Raw genomic sequence first — 15,477 nt, 5'->3', positions numbered from 1 at the left:
TCCCGGATGAATGAAGGCAGGTCTGTCGCGAAATGCTGTTTTTGTTTTTGTTTACTCGAGAAAAGCTACTTCGAATTCTTGTTGCGAACTTGTACTTCCAAAGGTCAGGGTCTGCGGTCTCCTGGCCAAGCTTACGGTTTCGTGGTGAGAAGGGGTCCGCGGACTTCATTGGACAATGACGTTCATCCACGCAATAACGGCAGTCTGTTGAATCTGAAGGATTGGGATTGCGATTGCGACAAGACCAGACCGTACCGGACCAAACAGCGAGATGGCTATTGCACAGATCCAACCACAGTTAATGGATGTACAGACGATGGACACAACACATTGCGCCATGCACCAATATGTGTTGGTTCAGGTATCTATACTCTCTTTAGGTTTGAAATGTTTATCTCTCAAGGTATTATTAAATAAGCCCTCGAGTGGTTTTGTGCTGCACACTAAAGTCTAAAATTGATGCGTTTGCGATGGATCATGGAAGTGTCTAGCATTCATCATCCTCTCTAGCATTAACCTAGGGAATCCCCACCCTTCTGCATTTTCCTTCACCAAGCCCCTCACCACAAATCATCGATATGGCTTGGTGATGTGATGGTGATGATTTGATGAGTGGATGGTGGATGGGGGATGGTGGACGAAGGATGATTGATGATTGATGATGTTACAATGCTCCAACTCAAATTTTGGGCCAAACTATGTCGTACACGATTGAAAGAGAATATGTCTTCCTATGCAGCATTACAAGAACAAGACAGCTTGCATTGGCATCCTGCACTCTTGATAGGTTGGCATGAATCATGTTTAACGTTGGATAAAAAAGAGTGCTCCATATGCTACCTCCATCGTACACACGGTACATCGAGACTTCCACTCACAGCCCACGCAACGTATACTAATTAGCATTCTTGCCTGTTTACGCCGCCATCAATTGTTGTTAATTTGTTACTAGTACTCTGATGCTTTTCTAGCGGCCGTCATAATCATTTGGACCTATTTTGAGGACCTCAGTAGAGCGTGGAAGTGTTATTTTCTTCTAATCAGCTTGGAGCATGAATGCGATTTGAAACTCGTGGCCAACGCATACCATGATCCCGGATCGCAAATCTTCCTTTCGCGATCAAGATGAAGGGGGAATCACACTTCAACAAATGTATTTCTACACCGACAACCACAATCATCAATTGAAAAGCATGTCTATCACTTTGAGGCGAAGAGGAGAAATGCGCGATTCCATCGATTAGCTATGATCCCCAATATATTTCCCTCCGTTGACTCTAATTTTGCACCGCATTTTCTTCCTTATAATCTTCGAACATGTCAAACGACGACCGCCAAAGGAAGATCGAGCATTGCATCCATGATCATTCTCAAATCATCCTTGCTTTTAGACGTTGACGCATTAATCTCATTGGCTGATTATCAAGATTTACTCAAGCACTTGGCCTTTGCTTTCCGTGAGTTGTCTCGACCGCACTGGTGTATTTTGAAGTACGGAGTATGTGTAGCTGAAGGGGTGCTGGCCATCAAGTTTTGTCTAGAGGAGACACAGAGTACGTGAATGGAGTTCTCTCAAGGTATAATTTATTAATTCTGAGTCGCATGCATTTGCGCTTGGGGACTCTGATGAACCTATACGCACAAGGGGGAGGGGTGGACATCATCTCCCACGATTGTTGCGAAATGTTGATAGATGAGAGTACTGGCCAGAGGCACACCTGCGAAGATTCCGTGTGTGTTTCGTTTTCCAAGATAAAGAGGGATTGATGGACGTAGCCAGCCCGAAAACGGGATGGATCCGACTCGCATTATGTCTTAATATACTCAAGAGCCGAAACTTGACCAGTCCATTGATATGCTCCGTACATGTTATGTTGGAGTAGATCCTCAAAACAAGGTTGGATGAAGCTTTGATCAATCATTACCACGTACCGGAGATAATGCCACTACCACCCAGGTGCTTCTTCTCCTGCCAATGGCGGCATAACATGACTGACTGACTTGTGTGAGGATGGGAGGATGGGAGGCTGCGGACTGCGGAGAGCGCGCAGGTAAGTCATGATATCGAATGTGCATAGCCATATTGAGCGGGCAAGGCATATGAGATCCATCAGCGAGTGTCAGTGTCAGCGTGAAACCATTTGCAGCGAGGATGGATGAACCGTCTCGATGAAATGCCTCACGTACACACACACACACACACACATATATATATATATACACACATGCTCCGTACCTACTGCTCGTCCTGGGCGCGAGGATTGACCTGCAATTGTGCAATGTGTATCATGAGAATTTACTCCTTTTCTTTCTCGCTGATATCTAGAAATCAACGTGTAATGATTAATAAGTAGCCACATTCGTCAGAGACAATTTAAAATAGGAATAATGATGAAAATATGTAGATTTGATATTCCTGGTTGGCTGCTCCGTTGAAGCAAGCACAGAAGTTATTCAACTCTCAAAATCATATTATTTTATGCAAAGCAACTAACATATTCTGAGTAACGAGGACCGACTTCTTCCATTTCCAAACCACACACTCAATACCAGACGCAGACACCACAGAAAACATACGACTTGATACAATTTCAAGTAAGTGTGATATTTGATCATCAAGTCTTTACTATTAGAGTCAATTATCTCGAGATGTCATTTTCTCATCCATATCCCCTCTCTCTAACCATTCTCTCTTTTCATAGGTTGTGAGAGACACCAATTCCACAGGACGACAATTTCCAATGCCTCGATAGGGCTCACAACAACATTCTTTTTCATCCCCAGTAAGTTTCAATCCTACTTTTGCCTTATGCGATCGGGAAACACACGTTCAATATCACGCTCATATCTCCATTTCAATGTGACCGATCTTTCCGATCGTTGTCGCAGAAGGAGGGTGTATATTCAGCGGCACTAGATGGGACGACAATGCCATCACTCCACCTCTCCCTTCATCAAATGTCCCTCGGATGTTATTCTCAAGTCTATCATGGCTATTGCTAACAGCATCTCCGAATCAGAGCGAATATTTCTCGCCCACCCACCTCTGTCCTAGTCTACCCGACTGACTTGCGACGACGGCGACGACAACGACTGTACACCCCACACAACACTCGGGATTTCAGATACTAAATATACATACATTCACCCAGTCATAAACATCTGCGACTGATCTGAGCCCAAGCATACTCTCAACATTCATATGGAATTAGCCAACATTATAACTGGGTCTACATCTTCTTCAAACGCACAAAATCGAAACGCCGAATCTACCGATCCTCCACAGCGAACGCATTCGTACCCGACCCGAAAAATAATCATGTCCGGTACGGATATGCACAATAGAGATGGGCGAAGCGGTACACCACCCGCGCCTCCTTATGCTGGTGGTCAATTCAACATGAACACTCCACACTCCATGGCCATGTCGCCTGCTGGGAGCCCTACCCCAAAGAGTGTCGCATTCGAACTCCTCTTCACACAATCTCCTCAACATCGTGCGCGACTACCGATGCGTGTCCAAATATTCCCCCACGATACTACAGACTCAATTATTGCCACTGTCAAGAACTTCTACGGTCTATATGCAGACGGCGCTGGTGCGAAAGGTGTTAGCTTCGAAGACGAACAAGGGAACACTCTCATCGCACGTTACGAGAACTTTAGAAACAATATGGTGGTATATGTCAGAGTCATTCAAGAAGAACCTTCTGATGCATATGGCCCTTCATCATATGGTTCCGGCTCTCCACGCTTACAGCAAGCCTACTATCCTGGCGAGACGCACTTACCACCCCACCAAGCTCTGAATTATGGCCACCCTGTCTCAAGACCAACGTCTAGGACATCGCGCAAGCGTAGCCCTTCTCCTGGTCAAGGCCGTGGCCGCCGCAGTGTCTCTGCCAGTATCAATCAACCGCTTCCGGCCAAAAAGAGTAGATCTCGATCGGGCTTCAAAAGTCGTGGCTCGAGCACTCATGGTAGCTTTCAAGAACTTCATAGCGATGGATTGAACGGTTACAGCAGTGGAGATGGAGGAGCTGGATCCGTTACTAGTAGAGCTAAAAGCGAGCACCTTGGTAATACCGAGATTAGTCTTGACAATATTGTGGAGGGAGGTCGACGAAAGAGAGCTAAATTTGAAAGTTCTGTAAGTTTACCTGGCTGCGCATAAGCAGAGGATGTCGCCCACATACATACTAATGATAATCTGAATCAGGAACTCCCTTTGTTCGCACCACCACAAATGCCTGCTGCGACCTCGAATTCTTCCGTCTCTCCGGCACGTCGCATGGAAAACCAACGATCAAGTTTTCCTTTCTCGGGATTTTCTCAAAATCCATTCTCCAACGTACCTAACCTTCATTCCCCCCGGAGCTTTGGCAATGCCAACGGGTTCGGAGAGCCTGACCTGTATTCTACGCCAGCAGCACAAAGTCGCCGAACGCGCGGATCATATCCTCCGGGACGTCAATCTATCAGTACACCAGGAAATATGTCGGATGTACTGCCTACTCCAGATCCAACCATCGGCAGTTGTATGTCAGAGGAAGACAAGGATGTTGCTCTACAACTAATGAGACTTGGCGATATGTCAAACATCTCTCATGGTCGCATTTCCGCATCAACCCTTGACGACACTTTCAGTGGGCGTGCTGATGCAGCTTCCTCTACTGGCGCTACTAGTAATTGTGAGAGCGAGAGTGAGAATGAACTCCCTTCTCATAGACTCAAGCGTGAACCAAGCCCAATTCTGCCGCCTGGGTTCTTGAAGAAGACCCATCCACATTTGGAAGATAATCCACCGACAGATAGCACTGAGCCAAGTAGTGATGAACGTGACTTTGAAGACTGCCATGATGGGACCTTCAAGCCAGGTCACACAGATGATGCCGTTGATAGCGAATTAGCAAAGCCCAAGGTCGTCAAGGCTAAGGCTGCTAGAAAACCTTTACCCTCTTCTTCTTTGAAATCCAAAGCCAACAGAATTAGCAAACCAAACAGACCAGCGCCCTTGGTCAAGCCAAAGAAAGCCAATAGTGTCTCTGCCTCTAGCAAGGGGCCCATCTCACCCACTTCCTTACCATCGCAATCGCGGAAGACCTCTGTGGCATCTACTGCAACTCATCAACACCATCTCGGTGATGATGAAGAGGACCTTTCATCTAAACCACGTTGTCAACGTTGCAGGAAGAGCAAGAAAGGTTGCGATCGTCAAAGACCCTGTGGTCGATGCCAAGATGCAGGACTTGGCATTGATCAGTGTGTTAGCGAAGACGAAGGGAATGGTCGTAAAGGTCGTTATGGGCGCCACATGGGAGTACCTGTGAAGAAAGATGAATTACCACAAGTCCCAATATTTCCATCAGCTCTCTCTACTAGCGGTGCCAGCAGTTTTGAGAAGAGTAAGAAGAGAAAGAGGTGATCTACATTCACTGTACCACCACCTCGATCGTCCTAACTCGAGTATTGAATAACCTCACGGTTACTTTCCTTTACCAAAAGTTATTTCTTCATAGCGATAGTGATCAATTGCAGCGCAATTGGTCATCATCTCAATGGCGATACCAGCGCCGTCATAACCACATCGAGCAAAAGTCTTTTAAAGCGCCAGCATTTTGTATCACTGTCTTGATCAACAACATTTCCCTCGCAGCGTTCAAAAAGCCTTCATACTTCTTCATCTTGTCATAACCGCTCTTTCTTTTTTGTCTAGGTTAAATAGCATGGTGCTCTTTTCTTTTATCATTGTACTTTGGTTTAACTGGTGGGGCATTTCAACACTTTTCAACACTTTTTATACAATCTCGACACTCCTTTTATGATTAATGGATTCCCATGAACATACTTATGATTTTCTTTTGTTTTTGTTTTTTTTCGTTTTGCACTTGCTGCTTTCAACTGTTTCTCGGTCACCTCGAATTTCGACGATACTCCTTTGCAGCGAGCAATTGCATGTGTCACATTCTTTTATCAAATTGTTTGTATGTTGGTGGTAGAGGATATATGTATCAATGGGAGGAAAACTCGACTTTTGATGCAAGCGGAGGACGTCGCCTATCATTTTTGAATGGCATTTCATTGTGAAAATTAACTGCTTTTGATTCCATGATTTTGGTTTCAAATCTGGTTCTGCTCCAACTCTACTCTCACTCTCACTCTCTCACTTCATTGGGGTTGTTTATAGGGAGTTAGATGGAATGGGACGGGATGGATGGGAATTCGGGAATTGCTAAATGGAGGCGACTGTGATTTGTGTGCTTTTTTTCTGTCTTTTTCGTCGCGATTTGGGTTGGGATTGCAATAGGATGGGTCTTTTTGGGGGGGTAGAGAAATGGAAGAGTGAAGGAAGGGGATGATGGAAGGAAAGATGAATTTCTTGTTATGATGAATTGAATTGAGTCATATCATGTTTTCCTGTCTGTTTGTTCTCTTTGAATCTTGAAAAGTCAACTTACTACTACTACCTATTGAATTGATCAAATTGAATCAAATGGAGAATAATTGATAATTGAATGGTAGAGATGGAAACCAACTTTCATGATGAAAAAAATATAAAATTTTATCTAAATTTATTTGGTTTTTTATGTATGTAGTTGGGTTGTATTGTGTGGTGTGGTGTACTGTGCGCCTAATTTTTGGGTAATCTTACTTGTGATGTGATACCCCTTCATCTTTAGCGATATTTATCTACATCGTATCGTATCGCATAGCATCGCATCGCAGCTCATTGTATGTCGCATTGTGATTTGCGAATTGCGATGTGAGATTTATGATTTACGGTTTGAGATATGAATACGAATATGAAATATGAATATGAATACGAATAGCATGCATGCGCGAGTAGAATTGGGAGAATTGTAATTTTGGGAGAAGCTTGGATGGGGGTGAGATGCAAGAGAAGGGTGTAGAGTAGAGTATCTCGTATATGTGTGTATACTTATACTTAAATAAACTTTTGATTTTCGGTACGTACTCGATTGGAAAGATAGGGGTTGGGATGGGATGGGATGGGATGAGAATGCTTTGATTGATTGTTTGGTTGTTTGTTGATGGTATGATATGATATGATATGATATGAAATATTAGATTGTTACCCGTGGACGAAATATAGTAGAGTGGTAAGTAACAAATAGGTAGTAGAGTGAGTAACAGAACAGCGGCAAGGCGGATAAACCCGGAAAAAGCGGGGGGGGAGGGAGGGGAGTATGGTTTCCTTTCCTTTTTGGAGATGGGGATTCATTGGTGAGTGAATGGGTGAGTGAGTGGGTGAATGAATGAATGAATGAATGAATGAATGGTTGGTTGGTTGATTGGTGTGGTTGGGTGGGTGGGTGGATACCTGGTGATACATAGTTGATGATTGATAGGCGAGGAGGGAAGTGTGGGAAGTACCGATGAGAATGACGTGATGGGTTTTATTTTTGTTTTTGTTTTTACTTTTGTTTGAGAGGCACGTGAGAGAATGGGATGGGATGGGGTGAGTGGAGGGTTGTGCCGCGGTTCTGCCGCGAGTGGGAGAGGGAGGGGCTTGATTGGATGGGCTGGTGGTGATGCGGCTAGATGGTTTGGGGCTAGTGGGGTTTTTGATTTGCATGAGAGAGTGTGAGAAGTGGATGGATGGATGGATGGATGGATGGATGGATGGATGATCCAGTACAATCGATATAGTAGCTGGATGATATCCATGTTATTTTGTTGATAAGAGAGAGGGGTCCAAGAAGGAAATCAGAGGTTGAGATATGGATACTCGGGTCCTTGAGAATGGATGATCATGATAGGGGTGTGAGGTGAGGGATTAACGATTTCATCACGAACCGAATGCGCCGGGCGATGGTGGGATGGATATTGGGCTCGGGCCGAGAGTTGGGGAGTTTGAGGTCATTGGTAGGGGGGTTCGAGAGGATTGGATGATTGAAGAGGTGTATTTGTAGGTGGGTTGGTGAGGAGGGGATACTTGACTTCGGATGGAAGAAGACGCAGGGGAGGGAAGAAGAGGAGGAGAGTGAATTGGACATGAACAGCGGGATTAAGATAAGGTAGGATTCTCATTTGTTACTGCACCTCATAGCTATCAAGTAGATAAGTTGTGGAAGTCATTAGATTACTCTGGTATTCTTTCTACGCCTCGTCGTCTGAACATGGTATGAAGAGGCGCAATAGATTACTCTATCACGTGATGGACAAGCTCGTGATAAGCACTCTCAACTCGTCCTTCGACTTTCCTATCTATAAGTATATCTAGATATAAATACCTTGTCTCTTGGTTGCTATATTTACATTTCTTAGTTTCAAAAAACAACAGCGACTTCGCTCTTGTAAACTTTGAGTTGTATCGTCTTTTCTTGGCGTCAACCTCACTCATCACTATGGTCCTTTACACTTAGTTAAGGCTAATTGATTCCAAGTAAAGGTGTGAATATGTCGATTAGAATAGGAGAGCTCGGGATAACCGAGGATGTTATATATAGGTACAAACATACGTCTTTCCACCTGAGCCTACGTCGCGTCTGACTCCCCCTGTATTTCACTACCACCTACTTGATAATAGCAGCAGAACCAACATCATCCCCAGTTCCTAATCTCACAATAGTAAGTTGAGATGAACTATCCAATCTTCATTATTCGATTGATTGATCGTGATCCCTTCGCCGAAATTGGCTTGTAATCGGTCTTGCGCTCCTTGTCATCTTTATTTCCTCTGTGACTATGATTGGCATTATTATATCCATCGCGCATCATCCTATCGATACTAAATATCACATTTCCGATTCGCACTTCCCGGACTCCTGTTGACCTATCGTATTATCGAGAATCAAAGACGTGTTATTCTCGCTTGTTTTGTTTTCCATCATGGAAGATTTTGGAATAATTACCTAAGACCTACCTATATTTCTTGCCACATATTGGTTGTTTCGCAGCCTCGCCGATTCCGATTAGGATCACAGGGAATTTCGAAACACTAATTAGAATGAGACTCTTGAATGGTAGTTGTATACAGCTTTTGAGTGGTATGATGATAGGAGTTATTTTTAACATTTTTCGGGATAATAGGAAAAGGGGTGTGCCGATTATTTTGTACTTGACTACTTGTGTTGTTTCGATGAATATAGATCCTTTTGTCGGTTCTAAAATTCTTCGATATTCTTATTGATATTGTATGAACCATGTTGAGTTGATATGGATAGTCGCTTTCTTCCCCCTCCCTACATTCTGCCTTCTAGAAAGTTGTGGCTCGGTTATTCTTTCCGCTAAAATAACAGCCCATCTATAAAATCCTCATCAAAAGCATTCGGAGATTTCTTTGCATACTCCTCACCAGGTCTATCGTTTCATTGCTACGCTCTAAGTAGTAGTCAGTTGAGGAACAATATATCTCTTTGCCCAATCCATTAAGCAGATCTACTCCCAATTCTACAATTTGGACAGTCTACAAGCTGAATATGCGCAGATTGTGATTGCCATTGGCATCTAGACCTCCATAGAATAAAGAGGAACGTAGGATTGATCGTTAAGATTAGCGTATCTCGCTCTCTTTGTATTACATTCAAAGCTTTAGAATTTCGTGCGTCAAGTTGTCCCCCCTCTTCATCTCTCTTCCTCTTCATCTTTGACTTCAAAAAGATCTCCTTTCAGTCATCATCGCATCGTTTTTCTTTTCACTCACTGGGCGCAAAAATCACGTACACATTATAAAATTTCCTACATAGATACTAAAATATCAAAACCAACTAGCCGCATTCCTCTTATCCCTAAATATGCTATCCGGAAGCCCAAGTGTATCATCAGTCGATACACACCAATCAATTTCACCATCCTCCAACCCCATCGAAAAATCAACCGGAAATTCCCTCCTGCCTCTCACGATATCATCCTCCACCAACTGTCTTCTCGCTCGTCTAATCTCCAAAAATTGTCTCTGCATATCGTTCGCAGCGAGCATGTACAATCTCTTGAATTCCACAGCCGCTTCATCATATGGTCGTGGCATATCGATCACCATATTCTGAAGTTTGTGGATCGCGACTTCGCGTTCCATGATTTCGTAATGCCCGTGATATTCGTAGCGGATTAGTGCGATTTGGCGACGTGTTTCGTGCGGAATGTCGCGGGTAAAAGAGTCGGCGTATTCTTCGAGCACGACGAGGGCCTCTGAGAAATCGATACTTTTGATTCTTTCGTCGGGACGCAAATTTGAAGATTGGCCAAGTACACTGTTGGCCACAGCTCGTGGGTGATTGAGTATCCGGTTTTGGAGTATGGAAACTTTCATCCACATACCGAATTTTTGATTTTGTTTTTCGGTAAATTCTCGACAGTTCTTGACTTGCTTCATGATGCGTGTATATTGTGGTTCTAGGAAATCAATCACGGCTTTGCGATTTTTTCTCAGTGCTGCAATATCGTGTCTTCTTACTGCAGCTGCGGTATTTGAAAGATGTCGATTTACGGGATGAGATTTGTAGTCGTTATTTTGAGGACCGAATGGATTTGAGTATTGGATTGGATTTGGACTCTTGGTTTTGTAGGGGTTGGGGGTACCCATGTATGAATTTTGATAGAGCCAATTGGCTCCCATGTGTTGCTTGAAAGGTTCGTAACGTTCGAAAGCTTGGGCGTAGGAAAGAAGGTGGTTGTATATATTGGAGGGAGATTCGACAGCCAGAATTTTCGTTTTGGAGGTGGCCAGGTTGATAATTTCTGAGTGGTGGGTGAGTTGGTATGTTGAGATCTCGGGTGGTATGTTGTTTTGAGTGGTATCTGGATTGGCATCCTCGTCGGGTGGTGTAGTATCTTCGTTTGGATTTTCTTCAGTTGGTATGTTGTTTCCACTGCTCTTCTCGCCGTATGTAAACTGCAAACTTCCTACTCCCCGTAACATCTCCAATGGTATTACAAGTCGCAACTTTTCAGACTCTGTAGGCACCATACCCAAATATTCAGATCGCACGGGAGTTTCGCCGTCCTTCTTAGCTCTAATTATGATCTCCAGAGCATGCGGTGGTGCCTCACAAAGTGTAACTAAATGGCAAAAAGGCACCAAACTATATTCGAGCAATGGTCTTAAGAACGAGAGTGTATTCTCTAGAGTCGAGGTTCTCGCCTCTTCCGTTCCAAGTCTCAATAAGTATTGGTTTCGAGTTCTCCTTTGCCCAGAAACAGGCGGCAAACCAGTTCTTGGATCTATTGGCAGACTTCTTGTGAATTCGTATTCCTCGTGTGTTCTTATTGAGACTACAGGAAGAGAGATATCGCTTTGAGTAGGAGAACCATACCAACCGACTTCAACTCTCCATTGACGTACTTTACACAGATACAGAGTAGATGCAGGCGCAACCCTGAAGATATCAGCATTTTCTCTCCAGTACCTCGTAAGCGCACTTCCGCTAATGAAATCTGCAAGTGTGAGTCGGAGCATGCGAGTGCTTTTCATGGCGACAAGATAAAATGTGTTGAGGTCATAGAGAACGGCAGATGCTTCTCCGTAGACTTCTTTGCATATTCTGAGGACTGCAGGCTCGAGTTCATATTTTTGTTTGATGCCGAAGTCGGTTTCGGGACTGATGCATTCTGCTTTAGAGAGTATGGGGTTGAGGAGGAGGTAAGAGTAGATTTGTGAGCGGGCGTCGGTAGAAAGGCGCGATATAAAGGGGCAGCTATTGTCGGGTATTGTTTCGTTGACAAAGGAAGGGTTGGATAGCTGGTTGAGTGTGGATGGAATGTTGGATATCGCTGTGGAGTTGTTCTTTGGTGGCGGAGGAGTGGGTGGCTGGTTGAGGAGGTCGATGATAGAGGGAGTATTTTCATGCGCTGGTTGCGATAGATATTGATATAGAGAATCATCTGGCGTCATGATTGCTAGTAGTTACTAAAATTCCTATGGTTTTCTTAGACGATTGGCAGGAATTCCAGAGTGCGCGAGTTAACAAGGAAATATTGCGACTGCAGTAGTTTACTTTGTCAGTTAAAAGTAACACAAACACATTTGCGCGACGAGGTTGATTATCTAGACGCTCGCGTTGATCCTATTATGTACTTAGTGATGTAATTACTAAAATCTTCATAGACCGAAGAACTTTTTAAATACAGAAAACTTCGGTGCAGTGCACATACAGCTCTAAAGTGCTAAATGCTTATTGGTTTAAATACTGTGCTTCAGAAGGAAAAGATTCACACTGATAAATACAAGTGAATGTGAAAGGATAAAAAGCTTCATCGACTGCTGTAGAAGAGATACTTATAGAAGAGAAGAGAATGGCTCAAGTATCTGATACTGTGCATTCAAAAGTGAGATGCTGAGTTCCCGTCCAATTTCTCCTGACGGCTGCATAATTATCAACAACGTGGGCGTATTATTTCATGTGAGATGGAGCGAGAGATCTTATGGTAGTTGCACGTGAAGGAATTGGGGATTGAAACAAGTTTATTTTTTCGAATATCTGGAAGGAGATGGGGATATTCTGGTATCGTTCAGTTCGTCTAAAATGATGGGTGAGAACGCGAGATTATATCATAATGAGGATATGAACTGTCACATTTATTTGAATCTAGTATAAAGTCTGGAACACGTATAAGCAATGAAAGTATTAGAATGGTATAGGTATGGGCTCACGTAAACAACCTACTGTTTCCCCGTGGCTTGGTGGCTACCTATTTTCATTGAACTTATGCTCGCCAGGAAACTGCTTTGGTAAAGCCGATAATTCTTGAGTCAAAAATAATGAAGCGATCAATAGTAGAATTGGAGAAATGAATGCAGTGTTTGGTTTGATGTTTAGTTTAATTCTCGTATATATTGCAACTTCACTAATCTAGCCTACTCGCCTCGCCCTTTTCATTCCATATCGTCAGCATCTGGTATCTAATCATGGCACTCATAATGATCTCATTGACTTATCAATTTCGAGGTTGAAAATACTAGAACGCGAAATGGGAAGCGAGAAAAGCATGACATCAAAATAGACTCATTGGATAAGATACGTTTAAAGTAGATAATCATATGAGCCTACCTAGGACTAACTCATTTAAGGTTGACGCAACTACCCCGCCAAGAAGTACAGTGTGTTAATAAGAAGAGACTAAAACTCATTCTTTAGGAGTAGATATAACCGACACTGTTCTAGATGAAGCTGAGGATGTGAATATTGAAAATTTCACTTGCGTATCCATGATACTTATCAACTGGATCTGGAAAAAAGACCTTGAATCATCGCGCTTGGTCACCTCGAAAAGAAATACATTGCCATATTTCAAATGAGATCTGGGATTACTATTTGTAACAATCAATTCAACCATCCACTTGAGTTGCATGGTACTTATTATATTTATTGATTTTTATCAGAACCCTTTTCACCAGATTTACAAAAATTGGAGGGTGCACAAAAACCCTCTCTGCCACTTAAATATTGCTATGTTATGTTTGAAAATCTCCCATTGAAGGCTGAAGGTTGGTGTAGCTCCAATGGCGAAGGCGGCATCATATAACATAGAAGCTTCTCTGTGGCGTGATGGTAAGATAAAGATACTTGAGTTACCAGTGCCATTATAGTGGCAAAAGTAATAATATAGGATCCAAATGATGGAAATCCCCGAGTTGCGGGGGTTTGATTGTGGAATGGAATAATTCTATGAAGAATGTGGAGATTGAAGAAACAGGAATGAGAACAAGAACGCGACACTCAACCATCAATATAATGTCTAGGATAGCAGTCAATGATTTATTGAGAATTGATTGCGAAAACTCCTCTGAAACTAACTTGAGTGATAACTCTATTTATCCTCACGGTCACCATATTTGACATTCGAAACGCTATTATGCGGTGAGGTTTGCATGGAGACCATCGAAGTAACATCCGCTTATCTCACTTAATCCTACATAATGTATCGACAAATCTCCTGCCAATATCAAACATTCTTCTTATCCTTCATCACTATCTTCCTTCTTATTATAGTCGCAATCCAGCATGAAGAAATTTCCAATAAGCGGAAACTAACAATCTCTATGAAGTCTTCCAACTCCAGCGTGGTCATCTCCGCACCTCTTGCGACATACTCATCAGAAGCTCCAGGATTCCCCAGAAAACTATGGTATAAAGTAGGACCTCAAGGTGTTTCGGACGAGGCAAAACGATTCCGACATCACTGCCTTGATATCAATCCAGGCTACAAATATGAAGTGCTCACCGACGCGTTCGCTGATGAGTACGTTTGGAAATGGTTTTCTCACCGTCCAGACATTTTGAATACCTATTTTTCGCTAAACATACCGATACTGAAAGCTGATTTACTGCGATATTTAATATTGTATGCTGATGGAGGGGTGTGGTTTGATTTAGATGTTTCGTGCGAGGATACTCCCATAGACAATTGGGTATTGGCGGAACATCGAGCGGCAAACCTTGTTGTTGGCCTGGAGTTCGATTATGACTATCAGGAAGATACTGCGATGTATTCACAATTCGCGAGCTGGACTATCATGGCAAAGCCCAGGTCTCCGCATCTAATGCAGGTCAGTAGTGGATAATCCAGAACTGATTCGGCCTCTAATCATTTAATATAGGTAATTCATGATATTTTGGATGAGCTAAACGAAATTGCAAAACGAAACGATGTATCAATTGAAGGGATAGAGTTAAGCATGATTAGTGATGTGGTGGATATAACGGGACCAAAAAGAATGACATGGGGAATCATCAAAAGTCTCAAAGAAATACTCGGAAGGGAACTTGATGATAGGGATGTTGGAGAATTGAGAAGTGCGAGACTGATTCATGATGTGTTGATTTTACCGGGAAACGCATTCGCGGGGACTCAAAATGGATTTAAGAAAGAAAAAGGAAAGGTTTTTGTGAATCATCATTATGCAGGGATGTGGAAGAATAAGTTCGGTGGCGAGGCAGAGAAAGGCTCTGAAAAAGAGAAGGAGATTGAGGAAGAGAAAAGGATTGAGCAAGAAATGGAAGAGAAGAAAACTGAAGAAGAGAGGACTGAGCAGGAGAGGATGGAACAAGAGCAGAAAGACACGGAACAAGAGCATGAGACCGAGGAGGGAAATGGCAATGAGCAAAGTAAGAACGTTGAAGACGAGAAAGAAGGAAAGGAATCGAAACAGCAAGAAACGTCTGAGCATGGAAAGAAAATCAAGGAAAATAATGATACTGAAGATAAGGAAGCCAAAGAGAAAGAAGATCCTGAGCAAGAAAAAGAGAATCTTTGAAGGATAGTGCATGGTAACTTTTAGACGGGGGCGACTAATGATGAATTGCAACCTTTCAGAGAAGATAAACATCAACAAGTTGAATCAAGGTGCCGAGAGTGTTATGAAGTCGGAAAAGATTGAAACCAATATACAAGTGTTGAAAAGACATAGATATCTAGATTGGAGGGTTCAGTAGTAAAAGGAATTATGCGAAATACTTACGATTGCTAGCCTTTCACATTAAGTTTTCACGGGTTCCGGTCATTTCCTCACTTGAA

At 43.0% G+C, this 15,477-nt stretch overlaps 3 protein-coding genes across 3 annotated transcripts; 2 read left to right on the top strand and 1 right to left on the bottom strand.

Moving 5' to 3' along the window:
* Nucleotides 1-2,516: 2,516 nt before the first annotated feature.
* Nucleotides 2,517-6,587, top strand: BCIN_08g06020 (hypothetical protein). Its single transcript, XM_024694746.1, has 4 exons — nucleotides 2,517-2,595; nucleotides 2,703-2,783; nucleotides 3,021-4,150; nucleotides 4,220-6,587. The coding sequence occupies exons 3-4, from the start codon at nucleotides 3,203-3,205 to the stop codon at nucleotides 5,423-5,425; spliced, it is 2,154 nt and encodes a 717-aa protein (XP_024550539.1). The 5' UTR covers nucleotides 2,517-2,595; nucleotides 2,703-2,783; nucleotides 3,021-3,202; the 3' UTR covers nucleotides 5,426-6,587.
* A 3,080-nt stretch (nucleotides 6,588-9,667) lies between these two features.
* Nucleotides 9,668-12,027, bottom strand: BCIN_08g06010 (hypothetical protein). The gene has a single exon (XM_024694745.1). It carries the CDS (start codon nucleotides 11,852-11,854, stop codon nucleotides 9,722-9,724), a length of 2,133 nt encoding a protein of 710 aa, XP_024550538.1. The 5' UTR covers nucleotides 11,855-12,027; the 3' UTR covers nucleotides 9,668-9,721.
* Nucleotides 12,028-13,591: 1,564 nt separating this feature from the next.
* Nucleotides 13,592-15,437, top strand: BCIN_08g06000 (hypothetical protein). The gene is made up of 2 exons (XM_001545674.2): nucleotides 13,592-14,509; nucleotides 14,561-15,437. Exons 1-2 carry the CDS (start codon nucleotides 13,880-13,882, stop codon nucleotides 15,215-15,217), a joined length of 1,287 nt encoding a protein of 428 aa, XP_001545724.2. The 5' UTR covers nucleotides 13,592-13,879; the 3' UTR covers nucleotides 15,218-15,437.
* Nucleotides 15,438-15,477: the final 40 nt, after the last annotated feature.

This window comes from Botrytis cinerea, chromosome 8, assembly GCF_000143535.2.
Source record: "Botrytis cinerea B05.10 chromosome 8, complete sequence".
Taxonomy (NCBI): Eukaryota; Fungi; Ascomycota; class Leotiomycetes; order Helotiales; family Sclerotiniaceae; genus Botrytis; species Botrytis cinerea.
The sequence above is the reverse complement of the archived record's forward strand: the minus strand, read 5'-3'. Positions and strand labels throughout refer to the sequence as shown.